Genomic DNA, 16692 nt, shown 5'->3' with positions numbered 1-16692 from the left:
GTTATGAGTCACTGCTTTTATAGTTAGCACTTAAAGTGCAGTTAGAGCGCTCACTAATTGTTTTTTTTTGTATCTAAAATAACTCTAATGCTATTTATGTTGCTGTTGTGGACAGCTATCAATAGTTTGGTTGTCTTATGTTTTACCAAATCTTGCTTGAATGCTGTTTATTAACGTATTTTATGTACGATTTGTGCTGTGTGGAGGATTTTGTCTGATCACGGTCGCAGAGAAACACCCTAACCTGAGAAGAATTAGAAAATTTTGTGCCTAGAAACAAAAACTTTTGCACTTGCGTGTCAGCAGGTGCAAAACTGTAAATCAGAATCAGCTAGCGTATCTTTTTGAATGAAAGAAGGGCTTTATCAAACCCTGAATTTTTTAATGCTCTCTCGCTAGACTTAGGGTCAGAGTTTTAGCTGAACTAAAACGTGATGTAATCTAAGAAAGATCAGGCTTTGCTACCTATGTATAAAAATGTTCGACTATCCCCGTCGTAGGCCTATGCGTTGGTTCCAAAGAGAACCCGCAGCCTCACCCACTCAGGCCCCAGTCAATCTTATTAGCAAATGTGGGACCTCTAGCCGCATGGACTAGAGAACTGCATTGAGCGGACTGCATCATATTGTTCGGTGTGCAATGAACGATGCATGGGAAGGTCATCGAACTGTAACTTACTTAGAAAGCCTGACAGCCTATAAATTTGAAGTGCTAAAAATATCAGATGGAAAAAGTCTATAGCACGTTTAATTCAGCTAGGTGGTGTGATAATTTAAAGTTTTAGTGAGATACTACAAGTCAGAAATTTTAAGTTGTCTCTGTATTGTGAGTCGATGGTTCGGTTTTAAAACCTAGGATGCGCCAGAGTTTGTTATCTTTTCTTTAGTCTGATCCGCTTTCAGAGACAACGACTGATTTTCAAGAGTGTATTTTGCTGTGTTCTTCTCTAAGCTTGTATGATTGTTAAATAATAGCTTACAAAGGTGTGGTTTATACCCGCCTTTATGATCAAAGCTAAGTGTGGCACGATGAAACTCATGTATGATAATGAATGAAAAGCTTTGGCATTGAAAGTCATGAAAAATCAAAGTTAGAGATATGAATTTTACAGCTATTATGAATATGAACTCAATAAATTTGAACTAAATAACAAGGGGAAGGATTGGGGGCTAAACGGTTACGGACCATTTACAGATGTGTTCAATAAAAGTGTCGTCTTCTTAATTCGAGCTGGGCTGCACGGTCAGGTGGATTCAGTTGACCTCAGGATCAATCAAATAAACATTTAAACTGATGGTTCTTATAAGTGAAGAAGGTGGTTCCTTTTTGGTTTCTATTGGTTACCCTCTCCGTTCTCCTTTTTACTCTCATTTCCCTGAAACAAAGCAAACGTAACAGTATTGTTAAACAAATTGGAACAGACTGACATCCAAATGGCGGTATAGTTGATATCAGTTTGCCGCCTTCCACTATCTTGCTTTGCCCTGTGCGAAAATTCAGTTCATGTCCTCTAATATATCCCAAACAGAGGCATAGCAGTAATACTTGGTCTTCTTTGTCGCTTCTTACTCTAAGAACAAACGCAACTTTTTTAAACTGCAGTGGGGATAATATGGCAAAGCCGGTGCATAACACCAGCATCAAGCTTCCAAAAAGCATTTGGATTCAATTGTTTGTCTGACTGAAATTTTGTTCAAATAGTGAGAGATGAAGGAACCTCTGATAACCAACTGGTAATAGACCTTGCTAATTTAGATTGTGTTCCGAATCAGAGTTGCCAATTGCTATATGCCTCTAGTCTCTGGATTTTTGTTTGTATCTTTTTTTTTGGTTTACACCAAACGGTTGAACCGTATTTAATTAAGGAAGCGCTGAGAGGACATATATTAATCATAACACATTTTTGCTTTGAAGGCGGAACCCCTGAAAATGGGCCAGAGTTTGGTTGCACCTTTTTAGTGTTAAATCAATTTGGCCATCCCATAAAAGGTTGTGCTCACCTTTTGAATCTGATGTTCTGCCCGTAGCTAACGTCATGATCGGAGTGCTCCAATTGATAATGTTATTATCAGTTTGCTATTGATATTGCAAATTTTCTCACCAGTGACTTTTGTTGTCGTTAACTAACAAAATCTTGAAAATGACTTCTATTTACTTTTCACATGGTGCGAGAACAGGGAAACAGCGAAAACAGATCTTTGTGGTCACCGCAGTCTAGTTTTTTTTTTAAAAAAATTGTGATAGTTTTTGACAAAATTGCTTTTGGTTGACTATGTGTTCGGTAGAATTCAAAAGAGCAGAAATATCTCATCATAGCGCCAGAGTTTTTTTGGACAACGATACTGAAGTTGATTGTATTGAATCCTTTGGCTGTACCCAAATAAGGTGTTACTCTGTTTCTCTTTCCATTTTTGTAGTACATGGTTTTGCAATGTATAAGAAGCTGAGTTATGGTAGATCGATCAGCGCGATAACCATGCTGTTCTGACTTATAATCAATTTTTGTGTTTATCTGCTGTTATTGGCTTGTTCGACACACAAAAAAATCAGTTATTGTAACCAGATTTTAGAAGTAATGGGCGCGGCATAGATTTGAAAAACTGTCATGCTTTCATCACTCCTGTTAGAGTGACATCAGATTGGCACAAGATGATTTGTTAAGTTTTGGTTCTTCAATCTCGTTTGAGCTGTTTCGCTCTACACCAAGATTTGACTGTTAAGATTTCTATTTGTTCTGGAATGAAGTTTGTAGCATCCTACTACCGACTTCTCGTCTGATAGATGTTTTTGTCTGACCATTTGATTAATTGCTCTTGAACGAAGTTCTAGCCATTATTGTAAACGTGTGTGTCTTTTTTATGCAAAATTTTTGCTTGCCAATTTTGACTTTTGGAGTGACTTTTACGCCCTTGACTTTTTGCGTTTCGCGTGATCTAAAATTCTCTCGCAATCACAATTTCAAGCAGCTGAATTCAATTGGCGGCAATTTAATACTAAAAGTCAAATGTAAAGTTTGCCGAAACTGGTGCCATTTTTCACTTTAAATCTTAATAGCTGTATATGTTAACATCTAATGTGGTTATTTGAAGCCCACTATTGAACTTCTTAGTCCCATTTAGGCTCCCTCCTCCCCCCCCCCCCCCCCCCCGACTGAAGCAGGCTGCAATTCATCAGAGCTCCCACGAGTCGTTCGAGAGCAATTTTTCCGACGTTTAGTCGGTTATGTTTTTTCGTCCTCATAAGTGGATAAACAGCTAGATCCCGCAGTGCATTAATTCGCGAAGTGCTCTTAGAGCCCTAAACCTTATTAGTATCTAACGATGCAATTCAACGAAACTGTTAAGGAGACGTAAACTCATGACATGATTTGAAATTTTAAACCGCCTCAACACCCACCCTCCCCCTCGTTCACCCTCCTCCACCTTTGTTCCACTCGTGACCCCACGCGCTCGACTCCTACCCCCTTCAATTAGCTAGTATCCCCCCTAAACCGCAGCTTAATACCGACGAAGCCAACCGCTAGCTAGTCGCGTAGAGCAATCAGCCCTCCGGTAGTCGGTTAAGCTTTGTAACTATCGGACACGATTTAGTAAGTGCATTTTCAGAACTCATTTCAGTTGGGCAGAAAATGGATGATAATTTCTAGATCATGTTCAACTGATTTCAATCTATGGCTCGGATGAGATTGTTTAAAATTCCGCCAGTTTACCATTTCTGCTCATGATGTATTGGTGCTAATCTGTTGATCTATAATTGCTTCTCAATTACTTCATGGTCTTTTTTATCCGTCCCTATAATATAAAACATCGTTCAGATATACCATTGGTCTTGGTGTATCAAAATTGTTGCATTAAGTATAATATTTGTTTCTTGAAGTTGGGGGGGGGGGGTGGGTGTCTAAAAAACCTAATTTTTTCAGAACATGTTCAAAATTTCCATCGACCGATTATTGTCAAAGAACTGCAGTACAAATCAGGTTAGCTATTGCGGCTGTATGAGGCTTTTTCTGAGCTGTAATTAACTCATCAAGTTTATTTTTTTCTGTATTTTGACTCAATTTGGGATGATTTGAGTAGAAATTAAATTTTTAGTCTATCGTTTTTCCGATAGAATGGAACATTTAAGAAGTTCGTGATCTGTTCTGAAAGAGTTCTGATTTGCTGATGTGATCACTGATGTTTGATTTAGACAGATGAAAGCCAATTTAGCCGTTTAGCGTCTTGGTGTGACTTCAACAATTTAAATTGTCTTAAAAACACTAATCGTAGAATAAGTCAACACAAAGTGTACCCCCGATTGAGGTGCTATTTATGATATCAGAAAACAGGGGGGGGGGGGGGGTTGCGTCCCAACTTACAAGGACATTGACAAAACCATTATATCATCGGAAAATCATGGACAATTATAGCCCTCAACACAAATCAAGTCTTCCTACTATCTATCAACCGCGGTTGATTAATTGAACGTAAAAATTGGAGTTAATTTACAGACATTTGTGATTTCTAGTGCCACTAAATCAGCTAATCTCCAATATTAGATCACAGTTGAATGAAATCGGACACTAATCAGGTAGGTTTGTTAAATAAACACAGGCTACTGCATTTCGATCGAGAATTCTATTAATTATGTGGTCAGATTCTATATTAGCCGGCAAGGATTTGCCATACAGTGGCACGTGCTCTGTTTTTGGGGAAGCGGGAATGGGATATTAGAAGAAAACTCGATTCGCTGAATGAAATTTGTGTAGTCATTAGGCGAAAATCTGGAACTAAAGTATTCTGGAAATTGGGCAACTAGCATTTAAAACATATAAAAGTGGTACTTAAATATCCACTCAATGCTAAAAAAAGTTGTCAAGTGTCTCCAACAGTAATTTTTACAAGCAATAGAGTTGTTAAACGTACATGTAAAGTGCACAATCGTATGTGGAAAGATTAATTTTTTCTCGCTCTATCTAAGAGTAATGTGTTGTCAAAAACAATATCTTTTTTTACCTTTGTTCAGCATACTGACCTAAACGCTGAAAAACCCTTAGTCCAAGAAGCTGATGACGGGTTGAAAATGTTTCTTTGGTACGTCGGAACACTTTCTCTGCGAAGAACAGCCCATGCCAATCCTCCTTTTTTGCTCAACGTCAGCTTCTGTTGTTATTTTTATACGCCGATTATATCCGGGCAGAGTGTTTTGGTGATCTTATTACAAGCCCGTATTCAATTTTTCTTTTAACCTTTCTGCTTTTACTTTTAAAACTATGCAAGAAGATTGCTGAATAGTTTTTCTTATCCTCATTTGCTAAATAATGAAATTTATTCGTTTTCGTGTACTTCATTCTTTTTTCTTTTTGTTCTTTGTGTTCTGTTTCTGTCCATATTCCTTGCATTCTATATTCCGTGATCATTCTATCATCGCATTCTACCATCGTTCTATCATTAACCTAAGACCTATGGTTTTTTCAGTTCTGATTTTATCAATTGTTGAAAAAAAAGTGAGCCTTTCTCTCTGATTTTTATTTTTTTTTGCAATTGCTTTCCTTTAACATAGTTCGGCACTCAGAATTTGCTGAAATGCGGTTGAAAAATTCTGTCTCCAAAACAAAGAGTTAAGCGTTTTTGAGTCCTATATTCAGTCTTCCTTTTCTTTTGAAAAATAGTGGTTAGTTTTTAGTTTCTAAGAATATTACCTGCCTTGTGCTTTCGCAATGCGTCTTTTGGGTAGCACAATTGCATGTGGAGTTGCATTTTTTCGGGTTAGTATTATGAATTTGTTCATGACAATTCATGGCCGTTTCAGTTTTTTGAGCCTAGCGGTTATTGACCATTATAATTATTTTGGTCCATTTTCAAAATTACTGATTTTATGCAATATAGAATTTCAACGTTTCATTTGTTTTTTTTTCATGATCTTTAAATCTGTTTTTTTTTACTTTGTATTGTAACTGATTGATGTTGTAATTCTGTTTACTTTACTTTTCTCCTATTATGTCAATGCTCATATCTTTCTTGTTGACAGTCATTTAAGTTCTTAATCAAATCTGTTGATAAGTTAAAGTTTTAAGACAAAAGGTAGTAGTTCCGGTTGTAACTACAGTTTCTCTTGTACAGTTCTGAGGCTTCGGGTCGCTCTGTGAATTCTTCCGATTGTTTTTTTCTACAGGATTTTTATTCCGACCATATGACGGCTCAAGAAAATTATTCTCCGTGCTTATTATGCACACCATGAAATTTGAAAAAAAATCAGGGTTGTTTGTCAATGCATTCTACCATAAAACGGAACCAAATTTTTTTGCAATTCAGTAGAGCAAAATTTTGGTCCCTCTGATGTTTTCTTTGCGAGCACCAGAAACATTCATTATGGTTTTTCATCAAATAACGCATATTTCCTAGAAAGAAGTGACTTTTTGTTTTCTTCGATGTTTTCCTTAATATGCAATTCGTTGTATTTTTACTGATTATTGTCAATGGTCTGAGTATCAAATATCTATCCTGCCTTTCACATGTCGCTCATCTAATGTTATTTGCAAAGTTAGTGTTACCTAAATTAATACTAACGAATTGTTCTGACTAAAGACGAAAAATAGTCCTCAAAGAATTTTAAAAAATCAGGTAAAGACTGTATAGTGGCTTTATAATGGAAACAAGGCGGCTCATAGATGTGCGTTTGCATATAATGTTTCAACCCCGCTCAATTTGACCTAATAGTCCACCAAGTGAGGAAGAGACGGAAAACTTTCATTTATCAAATCACTTTAAGCTCTAATCACCCTATAAATTAAACAAAAACGCAATAGAGGACAGATGATACCTGCCATTAGGGAGAATGAGACAAGACAATCAACAAAAGCAAATAAAAACAACAAGCATTAATTACGAGTGAAACTCATTTTTCAATCTATTTTTCCTGTACAAAAACATAAGGAATAGGTCAAAAGAGCATCAGATAGTACGTTTTCAAAAAAAAGAAAGTAAAATAGTCAAAAATTCAATTGAATTTTTTTGCGAGGAATTGGTGTCGAAGCCCATAAAATCACAATGTATTCACTAAAACTTCTGAAGACAACCAATTGCGTCTTTCTTAAGGCCAATAATGTGATATGCGATTTTCCATTAATGTGTCATTAATGTGATGATGGCCAAGGCATCAAAAGAGAACCTCAACAAGTGGAATTTGTCAATTTGCAAAAAAAATGAAAACTCGTAGTATCAACGCCTTAAACCATCATTTAATTAACAATAAGGCAATGAATACTGCATTATATTTCACGTGAAAAAGAATGAAACCCCTTCTTTTTGCTGAGACTACGCTAAAAGGTGGCAGAAACGAGAGTAAAAGTGGCAAATCTCAAAAAGCCTTATTTTTTAAGACCAAATATTCGAAACCGTAAGACATAAAAATCGCGAGATTCCAATTAAAAATGATAAAGATAATAATATTTTACAGATCACGAACCTAATTTGACTTGCTGGCGAGACTAAGTCATAAAAGACTACAAATTAACAACGTATACAGGCAGAACATTTTTACACAAATGGCGTTGGAGCCAAAAAAAATCAGTTTTTTGCTGACATTATCTCTTATGTTCACTGGCCATTATTTGAATGTACATTCGACTTGTCATTAATTGACTTTGGTTTTAAATCATTCTGGTCTGTAGCAAGGAAAGGAAAAGTATTTCAAAAGAAAATAACGGCGCGCCATTGCAATCCCAACTTTTTTTGAACTGTAAAATACGACAACTGGACCAAACCTGGTCCTGCTCTTGCTGTTTCTCCATTGAAATCAAATTTTGCCAAATGTTACTTGAATTGTTTATTTGATCAAATGATCAATATATCAAAAAAGATCAATTTTTTGTACTTCTCCAGTTATATTACCGAAAATCCATTACTTATCGAGTGAAAGCATTGGATAGCTGCCTTGGTACCATTAGATTTGAATAATTAGATTTGGTCATTTGATGAATTAGAAATAACTTTAAATGCTGGTAAAACTTGAAAGAATTCAATGAAAACTTAGATAACAAGTAGTCGGAGTCATAAAAACCGTTCATTACTCGGTTAGCACAATACTTATTCATTAGACCTTAATTGAATATAATTGGCACCTCTTTTTAATTGGATTTTAATTTTCTTTTAAAATGGACAGAACAAAATACATTTCCAATGCTTTTCATTGCTAAAACAACCGTTGGGAACAAAACTGGCGTTTCTGTCGCTGCCCGGTTGTTTAAATGACGCAGTTGTTTTAAAATTTGCCTAACAGTTTTTTAGGCAGACGAAAATCATACAATATCTAAAAAAAAATTATGCATTTTAAATATTGGTTTAAATTAGCGGAAGACCTCAAAATTTTCATTTCCAGAGAACGTTCTGAGGAACCGGAGGCCCAGAAAGCCCATTTCTGAGTAAACGAAGATTTTTTCGGCAGTTTTTATATCTGCACTACCGGTCAAATTAGACAGAATTGGACTAATAGGTATATTTGATGCATTTTTTAATGATAAAATATGAAAATGCAGAATTTTGAAAAATTTGGCGCGAAACATAGCCAGCACAGTTGGTTCAAACTATTCAATTCCCTTACGTTTTTAATTGTAAAACAATTGAGACTATTGTCATCCGTTTTGTCATATTTTTAGCAAAAATTGGTCAAAGTTTAAGCGAAAGTTAAGAAGAATGAGAGGAAAACAACGGAAGTTAGGCTAACTTTCACAAAACTTTAAATCTCTGCAACTCCTCGGAAAAAGCAAAATTCAAAAAATCTTTCTTTTTAATGTGAAGTTCTACGCTTTACAAGCTTTTTAATGATACCACTCACAATCATGTACGATGAATATATCGATCGGCGAAAGTTGAGTGAACAAAAAAAAAACAGTTGAGTATATAGTTCTTCCCCCGCTAAAGTGGGTCGGAGCAACAAACAATTGTCGCTTTTGTTCTGAAAATTGGTCATTTATTTGCACATCTGAAATGGTGCCTTTTTGATGACCTTCAATTTTTCTTAGAAGATAATATCAAAACGACGACTCTGGGACCACCTTTCCAAGAAATTTCTATACGGAGTCGTCTGTGGTGGAAGCATTTATGAAATGATTTTAAAAATTAAACAACTCGCACTTTAGAGTTGTAAAATACCTAGCCAAGTTTTGTTTTATTTCGTTATTTTTTTTAACAAATGGACTTGGAATTTTGGTTACCTGTGATGCAGGATTTAATTAGGTGATTTCTTGCTCAAAATTAAAATTTTTGATCTGATTATACCAGAATTGTGCCTCGTTGCACATTACCTGTTGCTAGCTGCAAATTCAATTATCTTTAATATTCTCACTGGAGCAGTTAAAAACCACTTTTGAACTCCGGAAGTAAGTACTCGCTGACCGTCATCGACTCCTGTTCCCAATCATTTTCCTCATTGGTCTGATTTCCCCACTGCATAAGATTAGAAAAAAATTGAAATTTCAATTTTGAGTAGGTTTCTTGGACACAGAGGGGCGGTTGATGGCTTGCTGCCTAGATCCTACCGTCTAGAGCGTTTATAAAAGTCGCTATTCCACGCATAGCAATCAGGAATACAGGTTGAGCCATTCGAATGAACGCAGTCGAAAGACCGTTGGCTGTAAAAATAGTCTGATAGTCGATCATTTCTTTTTAAGGTCTTCCGAAGTATCCCAGAAAAAGTTTTAGAAGACAAAGGTGTGAATTGGACATCCATTCTGGCAAAATATTCTGACTGCTCAAATTTCCTTTTCTCTTCTTCTGTAGGAGAAAAAGAAAACACAATTTTTGAATACTTGTTTCGATCAAATTTGCTACTAAATGGTCTTAGTGCGAGCTCATTTCTTGCTATGGTGCTACAAAAATATCGGTTTGTTCACTTCATTTTTTCTACTATCATATTACAATATTAAGTAACTCCGATAGACTCGCACGAGCCGTCTTAATATTTTCATCTAAAGATTTTTGAGGTAATTTGATTTAAGTTGGCAAAGAAAAGTGATATCTCATTTCAACTTATTGACGGCATGTTATGGATTTCATTTTTGACCTGTTGAAGGGGCCTAGTGTGTAAATTAAAGATATTTATGGCTTTCTCAGTTCGAAGGTTCTTTAATCAAGTCTCTTCTGCAAAAATAGATATAAATTTGATATTGCATGTATTGTTTATATATGACAATCTATATGGCTTTATTATAACTACTGAACGTTTCAGTATCAGGCCAAAAGCTTTAACTAGTCTTAGCAGTTTGAGAACAAACAAAGTTGTGAGCTCAGATCTTATACATTGAACCTCTATTATTACCAAACGCAATTCGTAAATATAGAACACAGCTTTACATTTGTGCCTGAAAAGACGGCCAAAGCTAGTTTGTAATGGCATTGTTCGGTGCAATGTTAACCGTATTTATGGCCAAAGTTTTATAGTTTTGCTTGAAAAGTTTTGATCAAACTTAACGGCACTCTGAAATTTTCGCACAGATGAACTGCAAAAGTTCGCTATAGAACTGTCATTACTTACACAGTTCAACGAAATACAGTTCATTTGAAGTTAAATTATTCTATATCTAATTTGAAATTAACTAGTGTTGTAAAAATGGAAAAGTTAAACTCCGACGAAATTGAAATTTACCAAAATCAGGATGAGGAATCGGAGTACCCCAGACCCGAAACCCAAACGTCAGCAACGAGTTCCGACTGTTATGACTCATTCCACGACTCAGGTTCGTTCAGTGCTGATTACGCAAGACAATCGCCAGTGTACGGTAATAGTTACGCAACGGGGACTTCGTCGTTTGGTAATGATTACGCAACATTGCAGTCGACTTCAGCTTTAGATCCGAATGGTTCTCAAAACGTGGATACGAAAGATCTTCGGAAAGTTGTTCAGCAGCAAACGCAACATTTAGGCATCTTGTTAACTATAATTCGCAGTTCGTACCATATTTATAACAAAAAATTAAAAATAGGTGAGATTTCTGAAAGTTGTAGCCGTTAAAACGGTGAATTTTTGTAAGAAAATTTTGGAAGTGGAAAGTTTTCTTTCGATTTGCTTTCGTAATCGAAAATTTTCGCTATCGACACAGTTGTTGCCCACAACAATTTTTACATTTTTTAGCGATTTTTACACCTCGGTCTCAGTATTCATTTCTAATAAGGTTTATATTGTTTAGCTGCTGTACTTCGGACCTGAATTATTATTTTGAAATGGTATTTGGGATTCTTTTATTTCGTGCCAAATATCAGAAATAAAGACTTGATGTATTTCAAGATAGTTGTAAAATCAGAAACATTGATTGGAACCGAATAAAGTTGTTGCCGGGTGAAATTTGAGTGCGCCGGTGGTTTTTTTTAAGAGAATAACAGTTGAGGAGTCGAAAGAATGGAAGACTCGGCAATTTCTGGTAACGACTCTGGTAACTCACAGTCGTTAAATTCGAAACCTGAGTGCGCTCGTTTTGAACCCTCATAAGTTCGCTCGTTCGTTTCATGAGCCCGGTACTTGGAAACCGAACCACAGCTACGTTGAATCATGATCCAGTTGCTTAGCCATAATTCTTATGCAACTGTATTGGAAATTTTCATTCACTTTTTTCAAGTAACCTTTTCTATTTTAGGAGGAACTTTTATCAAATTTTCCCAAATAACTTAACAGCAGAAGCTACAAATGAGCCAGTCGAAACTAACAAGATTGTAAAAAAAACGGTTATGAGGTACTCTTTGTAATTAGTTTGAGATTACTCAAATATCATTTAAAATCAAATGTCGTGTTGTCGAATCACTTGTTTAACAACAAAACAATGAAAGCGCACATTCGACTTGTTTCGCTCTAATTCGTACCCACTTCCGACCCACTTTAGTGGGGGGAGGAACTATATACTCAAATGGATTTTTCTCGTTCAGTCATTTTTGGCCGATCGATATATTCGTCGTAGAGCTGTGAGTGGTATCATTAGAAACCAAGCCGTCCAGTGTATATTAAGGAATTAATTTTTTTTTAATTTTCGCTTTTTTCAGTGAGTCAACGAGGTTTAAATATTGTGAATAATAGTGATTTCGTTGTTTTTATTCGCGTTTTCCGGCATTTTAGCCTATCTTTTTGTCAGTTTTGCTAAAATATGTTAAAATTGTGTTTAACAAAGGTGTTTTAAGAAAGTTTTCTAAAGATAGAAGAGTGTTGACGAAATTTTTCATTTAGTTTTTTGGTTAAAAAATTTATCTTACATATTTCGGAAAATCAGCCTTTCTCACCGGTTTTTAGCTAATCTAACTCGATAGTTACATAAACAGGATCATTCTTCTCTGATAACTGAGCTTTCGTTGTCAAATTATATATATCCAATACACTGGAACCATTGCATGTTCTTATTGAACGAACAGTACGAACATTATTGACAGGGCTAGTTTTGGTCTAATCGTTGAATTTTAAAATCCAAAAAAAATCCAGATTATAATCAGTGGCTCTTTTATTCTGAAAAAAGTATGGTCTTTTTATTACAAAACATAACACTTTTGACGGATCTAATTGGCTTCATAAACAATTGCCAAGCAATGTTTTTTCTTTTTAAGTCGAAAGCTTATTGTCGTTTCGACTTTCAAAATCATTTGTTTTCAAATTAAACACCGGATTATAGGGCTTTACCACTATTTTTGCCCATTTTGATCAACTGTAGCTTAGTTTCAGCATAGACAGAATTAATATCCTACCCAATTGAATTTTCTCATTTTCGGCTTTGCGATTCAAGAAATTGCTTTCTGGCTTCGATACCTGTTTCGAAATAAAATGTCATTTTTGGACATTTGCTATTTCTCAAGTTCTTTTTTGCTGGTTTTGTCACTTTATCAATTTATTGATAGGTTATTTATTGCTTTATTGTGTTCAAAATTAGGCACAACTGAACATATAGTTTTTTAAGGAATGGATTTTAGTTTTAACGGCTGCGACATCGTTTTCTAATAATGGAATTTTTTCACTTTGTCTTCAATTGCCTCTTTCTTGTAAACGTATGAGAATTTCTGATTTATAGGAGTTTACAATTGCTTGTATTCGAGGAAAACAATAGACTATTTACTGATTTTAGTTGTTAGCGGATGCTTTTCAAGACTTTAAACATTATTTTTTAAAAAAATCGAGAGAAATTTTCAAGAATTTTTTATGTGTTATTTTTGTCTATTTGTCACCTATTCTTGTTAATCAGAGGTCGCAAATCAAATTTCACTGTCAAAAGGGGTCGCATTTGGAGATATCTGTTTTTTTATTGAAAAGATTATGGTTTTAATAGCTTCGACAACAGTTTTTTGAAAGAAATTTTTTTTTGTATTTTTTCTGTATTTGAAGTTCTTTCTTTTTAGTAAGACAAATTCTGCTTAGTGGCAGGTCTAAGTGGATTCCTTTGGTGAAATAAACGAACACATTTAAAGCTTTTAATTTACAGCTGATAAGATTTCATGACTTTGAAAATAATTAGTTTTTTATAAAGAGTATTTTTTACTCTTCATCTTTATTTATTTTTTGTCTTTTTGTTACCCAGTCTTAATAATTTTGATCAGATATCACTTTTTTGTAGTTGATGCGCAATTGATTAAAGTTAATTTCAAGATCAATTTACGGTTTTAACGGCTTGGACGACGGTTTTCAGCCAAAAAAAGTTATTTGATTTTGAGTTTTGGCTGCGTTTGAGGTTCTCTCTGTAATCATTTGAAAAGTGTTTGATTATTGACAGGTCTCAATGGCTTCCGTGAGAGGAGCGAGGGGACCTTTTTAATAGTTTGATTTCATAACTGATGGTTTTTATGGCTTTAAAGAACCCTGATTTCAAAAAATTTAATTATTTCTTGACTTTGCATCTTGTTATTTTTTGTATATTTTTGTTAAATACCTATTTGTTTTAATTACAGGTCACATATCACAATATGCGCCTCGGAACAGGTGCAGTTGAATACATCTAAAGTTTTCAGCGAAAGGATCATGGCTACAACGGTTATGACTACAGATTTCGATTTTTTTTCCTTTTAGAGTTTAGTCTGTATTTGACATTATTTTTTTTAACGTATGACATTTTTTAATGATTAATCACAGGCCTCAGGAGCCTTTTGGAAGAAAAAGTGAATCTGATTAACAATTTTAAATTGTTCCTGGTTGTTTTAATGACTTTGAAAATAATTGTTTTTGTAAAAACTGCTTTCTTTAATTTTGTATCTTCTGTTCTTTTTTGTCTATTTGTTACCTAATTTCATTCATTACAGGTTGCATATCACGTTGTTGGCATATAATGAGTGTGAAGTTTAATTATCTAATGTCCTAAGTGAATTTATTATGGTTTTAATCGCTTCGACACTGGTTTTTCGAAAAAAATTATTTACATTTTTTTGTCTGTTTTTGACGTTCTTTTTCTAAACGTAGGACACATTCTGATCCAAAAAAGGTCAATGGCCTCGTTTAACGAAATGAACAAAACCTAGTTTTTCTTTTCATTTCATAGCTAATGATTTTCATCACCTTTAAAATGTTTTTTGAAAAATAGAAATGTTGTTTTTTAGTAACTTCGCTCTTCTATAATGTGCCTGTTAATATTGTTATTGAGTGGTCACATATCGCTTTATTGGCTTTTGAAAAAAAGCGCAACCATAAGTGTCTTATTCTGAGGGCAAAGATTATGGTCATAGCGGCTTAGAAATTGTTTTCTCCTAATTTGTTTTTTGAGTTTTTGTCTGTAATTGTTTTTTCGTAGTCGTATGAAAAAAAAACTTATTAATGACAGGTCCCAAAGTCTTGTATCATAGAGTTTTGGATTATTGTATTACAAATGTATTTACAGATTTGAGTTCATTTCTAATGGTTTGCTGTACTTTGGAACCAATTTTTCTCAAAAAATATGAGCATCATTTTCAAGTTAGCCGCTTTTGTTGTCTTTTCTCTTTTGTTACCGAGTCTCATTAAGGACTGGTTCCATATCTTTTCTAATGATGTAGTTTCTGATTAAGAGGGAAGTAGTTTTTTTAGATGAGGTTTTATGTAACGCAATTTAGACTTTGTTATTAAGTTTTTCTACAAATAGACATCGAGTTTTGAATGTTATTAATGTTTGTTGTTATTTGATTTTGTTGTTTTTCTTGTTCGTATTCCTTATAATGGCAATTCTCCACCAACCTCTAAAGCGGCATTTTTTAAAATTCCACTGAATGATTTGAGTTGGACGCATTTTTTTATACGCCAGTTATTTTCGAAAACTATTTGAATTTTTGAAATTTTACTATCCCTTCCTTATTTGGTAGACAATTAAGCCGAAAATGAGGATGAGCGGGGTCGGAACATCATGTGCGAACGCACATTACTGAGCCTTATTGTTTTTTTCTGGAATGTCGCAACAAAATAATATTTCGTCTGGATCACGTGATTCGTATTTGTGAGACCTCACCCGATCACCTGCCTATCGAAGAATAATACTTTTTTATGTTCAATTGAGTTGTGAACTCAAATTGCACTTATTAATTATGCAAAAATTTGGCACTTTTTAAACCATTTTTGTAAACGTGATTTTAATTAAAATGTTGTTAATAAGATGCTTTGTATTGACAAATAGACCCAGACACAGCCAACCTCCTCTCTCTAATGTGTGTTGCACTTGAAAAGGCAAATGACGAGCGGAACAACTTTGAACAGATGTTAAGACAACGACATCTTGAGAACATCAACCAAATATCAGACATCAATCAAGAAGTCGAGGAGCAAATCGGACAAGAAAGGGAAAGACTAGACAGAGACTTCAAAGGTTTGGAGATGCGATTATTATTACCCTAGATGCCGATCACAAAAATCCTGGTATTGGGTCTTTCTGGTACTAGTAGACGAATTATATTACGCGTCAGCACCCCTACCAAATACAGTGGACCATTTCGTCCATTTTGCTTCATTAATTCCACAAAACGTACCTTAATACATTTAAAAAGGACCTCACAGTGTGGGTAATTGCAATAACAGAAAATTACTATTAAACTAAATTGTAATTATACAATCAATGTCTTTGTCCTTTGTCGCCAAATTCCGCAAATTTTTGTAATATTAACTAAAGGTAGGGGCGGTGGCTCGTTATGTTTAGCGTGAAAAAAAAATGGTTAGAGGGTCGAGTGATGTCAGTTACAAATCTTTTACGTCGAGCTGAGATAGCTGAACTTTTTATGATTAATTTTCCACCTCTCAGGCGAACTAGTATTTGTTAGTTTTTAAAGGCAGCCCAAAAATTGGAAGTATAGATGAACGTTAGTTTGAAATTGTACCAATAAAAGATAACAACTCAACGCTCAAAAGCTATTTTTAGTTGCTCCCAAACATTTCAACTTTTCGTACCGTTTATTACGGTCGTGCTAGTTTTTCGTTCTTTGCATAACGATCTGGCTAAATTCATTAAATTCTTCAATTTGCCGATAAACATTTTCGGGCCAATTTTTGGCAGGGAATTCTGGTCTGTTTTTTATATTGTTACCAATTGCAGTTTTTTGCATCAAAATTGGTTAAAATTGAATCAAACTATCTCAATAAAAGTACTTTTTGAATCACAAGTGAGCCATTTTCAAGATTTTTTTGGATTTTTTTGTACTATTGTTTCATTCCTTCTGTCAATTAACAATTTATTTTCTGGTTCTGCTAGTCGACAGCCAGAGATATTTCTGTGAAACAAATTCACATTAAATGACCTGCAAA

At 34.7% G+C, this 16692-nt stretch overlaps 2 protein-coding genes across 5 annotated transcripts in view; both read left to right on the top strand.

Annotated features, from left to right (window-relative positions):
• Nucleotides 1–16692, top strand: part of LOC142353939 (ras-related protein Rab-18-B-like) — a 476381-nt gene that overhangs the window by 180924 nt on the left and 278765 nt on the right. The window lies entirely within an intron of this gene.
• Nucleotides 10088–16692, top strand: part of LOC142354749 (uncharacterized) — a 49556-nt gene continuing 42951 nt past the window's right edge. For 2 of the 4 annotated variants that reach the window (XM_075407130.1, XM_075407129.1), the window contains exons 1-2: nt 10091–10900; nt 15575–15763. In XM_075407130.1, the coding sequence (XP_075263245.1) occupies nt 10588–10900; nt 15575–15763 (502 nt within the window). In that variant the 5' untranslated portion in view covers nt 10091–10587. Of the gene's footprint in view, nt 10901–15574; nt 15764–16692 lie in introns of all 4 variants that reach the window. The other 2 variants (XM_075407132.1, XM_075407131.1) reach the window with 2 other exon arrangements.

The sequence above is a fragment of the Convolutriloba macropyga genome, chromosome 15 (assembly GCF_964194025.1).
Source record: "Convolutriloba macropyga chromosome 15, txConMacr16.3, whole genome shotgun sequence".
Classification (NCBI taxonomy): Eukaryota; Metazoa; Xenacoelomorpha; order Acoela; family Convolutidae; genus Convolutriloba; species Convolutriloba macropyga.
This window is presented reverse-complemented; position numbering and strand designations above follow the sequence as displayed.